Raw genomic sequence first — 7,091 nt, 5'->3', positions numbered from 1 at the left:
AATTAGCTGAGCATAAAGAACTCAATACGTTCCAACAGAAGTACAAGCAATAACATGTAAAAAAAACCATATAAGAAGAAGGGCCCTTTGAAGCTTTGTTACAAACACAACCATGCAAATAGTAGAGAACCTGAAATTGACAAAATGGACACTTCAATGCAACATTTAGTTGGATGTGAGAATGGAGCTGGGAAGTTCACTCCCACATTCCCACAAACAGTTGTTGAGCTACGCTCCAGGACTTCAAATCTCATGATGGGCGGGATGAACCACATATCAAATACATGTCCTTCATTATGAGTGTCAAGAATAATTGCTGCTCATTGGAACTTTACTTTAATTCAGATTTTCTAACACCAAAGAGAACGGCTGTGCACTCAGTTAACAACAAATGACAATGTTCTAATGGAGGTCTTGCATTCCAACCGTGGTTATTCAATTAAAGAGAAAATGGATCTTGCACAATTCTGATCTCGATTCCCCTTCGAATAAAAAGCACCAGCTACAATTAGGTTATGCCATCCATCAACAAATATCGTTTGAAGTTCACTCGATTCAAGCTACAACAAACCCACATTCCAGCCATACATGGATGTACCCTTGATGAACTCAGAACAAATGAAATTACCAACAACTGCCTCGTAGTTTTACTAAAATTCAATAAAAGAAGCATGAAGAACAGATAATGTCTCAGATAATAAATCACAACCAACAGGGTGGCTGAGAGGAATACTAAGCTAATCCGAATAGATTGCAATAAACTTGCTTACAGCAGGGGAACAGTACTGAAAATCCATCAAACCCATACACATGTTAGTCCATCAAACCCATACTAACAAACCCATAAAACCCATCCGTAAGATATAACAATTCCATCAAACCCTTACACCCACAATATAAATAAACATCACAAAAGTAGTTCATATATAAACGGTTCAACGAAAATACCCAACAACCCAATAAACCATCCAACCATATAATGTATTCATAACTGCATAGCCAAGCGCCGCAGAATGTGCCTCAACATATCCACTCGGTCCATCTCATCCAGAGAAAGGAAGGCCTCAGCTTCCTTGTGATGCCCATGTAGGTAGACATAAGCATCAATGAGCTCACCTTTAGCGAAACCAGCAATGTTCAACAGGGCATCTTTAAGGTCAGGGAGGCTGTGCACCTCACCAGTAGAAATTATGGCATCAGCAACCCTATTAATGCTTGAAGACACAACATGCAACTCCGATAGAAGTGCAGGATTAAGACGCTTCTTTGACTTCTTGAAATTTCAAGGGTAGACCCGAGTACTTACTCTAATGGCAACTAATGAGGAGGTAAAATTAGGTTCCTAACAAGTTTTAACCTTTTGAAAACTTCTAACCCAATTTTGAAGATTAAGAGATCAAGAATGAAAATTAAGCACACAAGTTAAATCCTTAGTGCAATGCAAATATAAAGCAAGAGATAAGAGAGAGTGCACCCGAGATTTAAAGTGGTTCGGTCTTCAAAACGCGAGGCCTACTCCACTCCACCAACCAAACCCGTTGATGGCTTCACTATTTCATCTTCTTAACTTCGGTGAAGATCGGTGCCGATTACAATTCCAACTGCCTTTAACCTTGGTGGCAATCCTCACCACGGAGAGTGGGCTCCGCTTCTCCGAACACTCGCCCGAATACAATGTTCTTGATAAAGAAAGAAAGAAGGGTTTACAAACTTTGAATAAGATGTACAAATTTGAGCCTATGATCCAAATCCTAAATCTAGAGGATGAGAGGCATAAACAAGCTTGATTCACTCTTAGGATATTCCAATAGTTTTTAGAGTGTTAGGATTCATCGTTGGGAAGATTAGAAAGCCCATATATATAGAAAAACCAAATATGACCGTTTGAGGGGCATAGTCGTAATTCTGGCAAAGTCCCAACGGCTATATTTTTCTTCCCGAAATAGCGGTCTCAGAGTTCCGGGAATACAAACAGAAGTTGGAAAAAAGCTACTGGACCAAATCTTGGAGCTCCGAGGATTTCTCGGAGTTCCGAGCTGGGAGCTCCGAGAATTCTCTCGGAGTTCCGAGAAGCCTATATGCAGCAGATTTTCAATTCCTCGGAGTTTCAAGAATTTCTCTCGGAGTTCCGGGAATACAAACAGAAGTTGGAAAAAGGCTAATGGACCAAATCTCGGAGCTCCGAGGATTTCTCGGAGTTCCGAGCTCTGAGTTCTGAGAAGCCTATATGCAGCAGATTTTCAATTCTGTTTATTGGGCTTCCAACTCTACACCAAGTTGGGATTGTTATGAGGGTTCCAAGGTGTTGGAACACCACAAGAACAATCTCTTAAACATTTAGGGTGTGTGAGATTAACTTAATTTATGCCTCTAAACACCTAAACTAGGATTGAATCGTTACATTCTAAAATGACTTCGATCTTCAATTGCGATACTTCAAGTCTTCATGCATCTTGGATCTCCGATGTCTTTGGCCTTTCTAATGTGGTCCAATGAGAGCTTCTTTGCCTTAATCCAAGCAATCTTGTCTTAGCACAACTATAATCTACAACTTAGACATACAAACACATTAGTGATATAAATCACTTGTGTATTGGAATCATCAAAATAAGATGGGAATGCCAAGGTGGGAACCATTAGGCTTACAATCTCCCCCTTTTTGATGATGACAAGCATAAGAGATTTTTCAATAAAAGCACACATATATTTCCTTACACTAGATTTTTCTCCCACTTTGGCATCAATCAAAAAGATTGGGGTAAAAGAAAAACAAAGGGATAAAATTTACAATTTTAAGCTCCCCCTTTTTCAAGGAAAAAGACAAACATAAAACTCCCCCTATTTAGAGTTTTTATTCAACACAAGAGGGGATATTTAAATAACCATAAAAAGATATTCAATTTTAAGTGCAAGCCCCTAATCTAAAAATACATATGAAGAGAATCATATGGGGGCTTTGGGAACCCAAGATTTCTTGGTTCCACCACAATTCCTAATTTTAGATGCACATTGGAATTGGTAATAACCATTGATTCTACAATAATGGCATCTAACATGAGGGTTAGATAGACTAGTCCTATCATAAAATGCATGATTAGGTCTATGACTAGCCTTCTTCAAGATTATGTCAATAATTTTATCACCATTTAAGAATCCATGGAGATATAATCTTAACCTTTCATTTTCATTATGAAGATGAGTTATTTGATTTAGAAAATCATTAGTGTCATCTTTATAAGATTTGGAAGAGCTTGCCACATCTTGAAGTTTGACAATTTAGCAAGTTTTCTCATCCAAACTACCCTTAAGGGTTTCAATCTCAAGTTTAAAATTTTCAAGTTATGCTTGAGATTTAGATATGGAAGAAGATGACTCATTTTTCAAAGTATCAAGTTCATTTTCTAATTTTGAAATAGATTTTTTAAGAACTTTTTTTTTTGAAATTTGAGAATGCAAGGTTATGCACAATTCTTCATAAGATATGTTTCCACTATCACTACTTGATGAATTACAAGATGGGTTAGAATTTACCTCATCTTCATGGGCGAGTGCCATGAAGCAAAGATCATCTTTTTTATCTTCCCCTTCGCTTGAACTTTTGCCTGACGTGCTTGAAGCATCCCAAGCGGCGACGAGACCCTTATTCTTCTTCTAATCCTTCTTTCCCTTGTACTTCGAGGAAGATGTCTTGAGAAGAGGACACTCTGATCTTTTGTGATCTGTCTTCTTACAATTGTAGCATCTTATAACTCCCTCAACTTCACTTTCTTCTTTCTTCTTCTTTTTATTCTTTTTATGTTTCTTTCTCCATAGGCTTTTAAATTTTCTTAAAGCTTCTTCCTCATCACTATCCGCTTCATTTGAGGATGATGAGTCCGTCTTGGAGGCCTTTAAAGCTAAATATCGACTTTCTTTTTCTTTCTCTTTCGGCTTCTTCTCTTCTTGACGGCTAGTGAGGAGCATCTCATGAGTGATAAGAGATCGTACAAGCTCCTCCATAGTTAGTGTCTTAAGATCCTTTGATTCTTGTATGGCGGTGACCTTTGGATCCCAATGTGGAGGAAGTGACTCATCAGTAGGATAAGATTTACAAAGATTAGCTAATTCATTTGATATTGTAGAAAATCGGGTATACATTTCGGAAATACTTTCATTTTGACCCATTCAAAACATTTCATATTTGCTCTTTAACAAGTTTATTTTGGAATCATTGACTTGTGATGTTCCCTCATGGGTAACAGCAAGAGTATCCAAAATAACCTTGGCGGAATAAAAAAGAGCTACTCTATTAAACTCTTCCATAGATAAGGCGCAAAATAAAGAGTTTATAGCTTTGTAATTTAAATTTGCATGCCTTTTCTCTACAGCATTCCATTCTTCAAATGGCTTGGAAGACAAAATGTAACCATTTTCTACAATATGCCAAAGCTCCACATCTATCGAAAAAAGATAGATGCGCATCCTTGTCTTCCAATGTCCATAGTTGGACCCATCAAAGAAAGGAGGTCTAGTTGTGGAATAGCCTTCCGGAAGTCCGGTTCCATTTATGTTTGTTATTTCACAATTAGAAAGTTGTCAATGATCTTATGATCTTTCCTTTGTTAAAATTTTTAAAAAAAAATTTACCAAAGATTTTAAGAAAATAAAATCGTTTAAGAGCCAAGGCTCTGATACCAAGTGAAATTCCAAGGGTAGGCCCGAGTACTTACTCTAAATTAGGTTCCTAACAAGTTTTAACCTTTTGAAAACTTCTAACCCAATTTTGAAGATTAAGATATCAAGAATAAAAAATTAAGCACACAAGTTAAATCCTAAGTGCAATGCAAATATAAAGTAAGAGATAAGAGAGAGTGTACCCGAGATTTAAAGTGGTTCGGTCCTCAAAACGCGAGGTCTACTCCACTCCACCAACCAAACCCGTTGATGGCTTCACTATTTGATCTTATTAACTTCGGCGAAGATCGGTGCCGATTATAATTCCAACTGCCTTTAACCTTGGTGGCAATCCTCACCATGGAGAGTGGGCTCACTTTCTCCGAACACTCGCCCGAATACAATGTTCTTGATAAAGAAAGAAAGAACAAAAAATCCCTCACAAGGGTTTACAAACTTTGAATAAGATGTACAAATTTGAGCCTATGATCCAAATCCTAAATCTAGAGGATGAGAGGCATAAACAAGCTTGATTCACTCTTAGGATATTCCAATAGGTTTTTAGAGTGTTAGGATTCATCGTTGGGAAGATTAGAAAGCCCATATATATAGAAAAATCAAATATGACCGTTTGAGGGGCATAGTCGTAATTCTGGCAAAGTTCCAACGGCTATATTTTTCTTCCCGAAATAGAATTCTCGGAGTTCCGAGAGAATTCTCAGAGTTCCGAGAAATTCCTCGGAGTTCCGAGAATATCTCTCGGAGTTCTGGGAATACAAACAGAAGTTGGAAAAAAGCTACTGGACCAAATCTCGGAGCTCCAAGGATTTCGCGGAGCTCCAAGGATTTCTCAGAGTTCCGAGCTGGGAGCTCCGAGAAGCCTATATGCAGCAGATTTTCAATTCCTCGGAGTTCCGAGAATACAAACAGAAGTTGGAAAAAAGCTACTGGACCAAATCTCGGAGCTCCGAGGATTTCTCGGAGTTCCGAGCTCGGAGCTCCGAGAATTCTCTCGGAGTTTCGAGAAGCCTATATGCAGCAGATTTTCAATTATGTTTATTGGGCTTCCAACTCTACACCAAGTTGGGATTGTTATGAGGGTTCCAAGGTATTGGAACACCACAAGGACAATCTCTTAAACATTTAGGGTGTGTGAGATTAACTTAATTTATGCCTCTAAACACATAAACTAGGATTCGATTGTTACATTCTAAAATGACTTCGATCTTCAATTGCGATGCTTTAAGTCTTCATGCATCTTGGATCTCCGATGTCTTTGGCCTTCCTAATGTGGTCCAATGAGAGCTTCTGCCTTAATCCAAGCAATCTTGTCTTAGTACAATTATAATCTACAACTTAGACATACAAACACATTAGTGATATAAATCACTTGTGTATTAGAATCATCAAAATAAGATGGGAATGCCAAGGTGGGAACCATTGGGCATACACTTCTTCCCACCACTAGCAAAAGTTGGGCCCCTGATAGGAGAGGAGTCACTAAAGCCCATGCTAACATCTACGACAGGTGTAGATGAAGAAGCTCTAGCACGAGGCAGAGTATGGAGGAAGCTGTCGTTCATATCATCGAGCTCAACCAGAAGGGTCGATGAAGAAGCACCCGATGTGTCCTGCGTCACCTAAGTGGGGTCCGCTCTCCTATCTCTCACCTCCTCCCCACGTGCGTAATCATCATCGCAGATAGCTTTCATCTCTTTGTAGAGTGGATACCGTTTTGAAAAGAACCTCTGCTTTTCTGGATGCAACTGCAAAACATAATTGTCATTGTCATGAAGGCGATGATTTAAACACGTAACTTATAAATGACACGCGGCAATATACAAAAAAAATTTATTACCTTCAAGTAATCATTCTTCACTTCTTCGTCAACCGATATCTTGCACAGGGTTTCATCCCAGCCAAAGCCACTGAGATTAATAATGGAGTTCAGAGTCCTGTAGGTTGTCTTGAGTGTCTTTAACCTATTCTTGACATTATCTTTTGTGAAGGTCTTGTTCAGGACATCAGACACTTCCTGCGCAACAGCATTGTAAGCGCACTCCTTGAACCCGGCACCAGTCTCCTGCCCTTCAGCTATCTGATTCTTAAGGGCTGCCAAGAAAACCCCATCCATAGTTCCATTCCAGGCGACATTCCTCTTCTTTTTTGTCGTACTTGCAGTTGTTGCCATCTCGCCTCCAATTTCCATAAGCATTCATATAAAAAATATTCAATCAAAGAAGTATAGATAACCAGTAGAAGTAACATTAACCAATACTAATGCAAATATAGAAATTACATCAACAAATCTCAACAAAGCACACCAAATGAGTATCTATAAAAATAGGACACCACAAAGCAAGGAATATAAGCTACGGTTCCAGCAAACTACACATCGAAATTGTGAAATCCACATCCATACATAGGTGCGCAATTAT

The 7,091-nt window shown here is 38.6% G+C and overlaps 1 protein-coding gene across 1 annotated transcript; it reads right to left on the bottom strand.

Moving 5' to 3' along the window:
- Positions 1 to 985: 985 nt before the first annotated feature.
- On the bottom strand, positions 986 to 6,844 carry LOC143852385 (uncharacterized). Its single transcript, XM_077361766.1, has 3 exons — positions 6,512 to 6,844; positions 6,324 to 6,419; positions 986 to 1,273 (listed from the first exon to the last, which is right to left on the bottom strand). Exons 1-3 carry the CDS (start codon positions 6,842 to 6,844, stop codon positions 986 to 988), a joined length of 717 nt encoding a protein of 238 aa, XP_077217881.1.
- Positions 6,845 to 7,091: the final 247 nt, after the last annotated feature.

Source organism: Tasmannia lanceolata, unplaced genomic scaffold, assembly GCF_043159265.1.
Source record: "Tasmannia lanceolata isolate RefF3 unplaced genomic scaffold, GAP_Taslan_0.1 ptg000019l, whole genome shotgun sequence".
NCBI classification, from domain to species: domain Eukaryota; kingdom Viridiplantae; phylum Streptophyta; class Magnoliopsida; order Canellales; family Winteraceae; genus Tasmannia; species Tasmannia lanceolata.
The sequence above is the reverse complement of the archived record's forward strand: the minus strand, read 5'-3'. Positions and strand labels throughout refer to the sequence as shown.

Bases quoted from the DNA above. Each gene is read 5' to 3' on its own strand.
- LOC143852385 (XM_077361766.1), bottom strand. From the start codon at position 6,844: ATGGCAACAACTGCAAGTACGACAAAAAAGAAGAGGAATGTCGCCTGG. The intron at 6,420-6,511 runs GTAATAAATTTT...TATGTTTTGCAG, and splicing joins TGAAGAATGATTACTTGAAG to TTGCATCCAGAAAAGCAGAG. The intron at 1,274-6,323 runs GTGAGAGATAGG...TGAAATTTCAAG, and splicing joins ATTACGCACGTGGGGAGGAG to AAGTCAAAGAAGCGTCTTAA.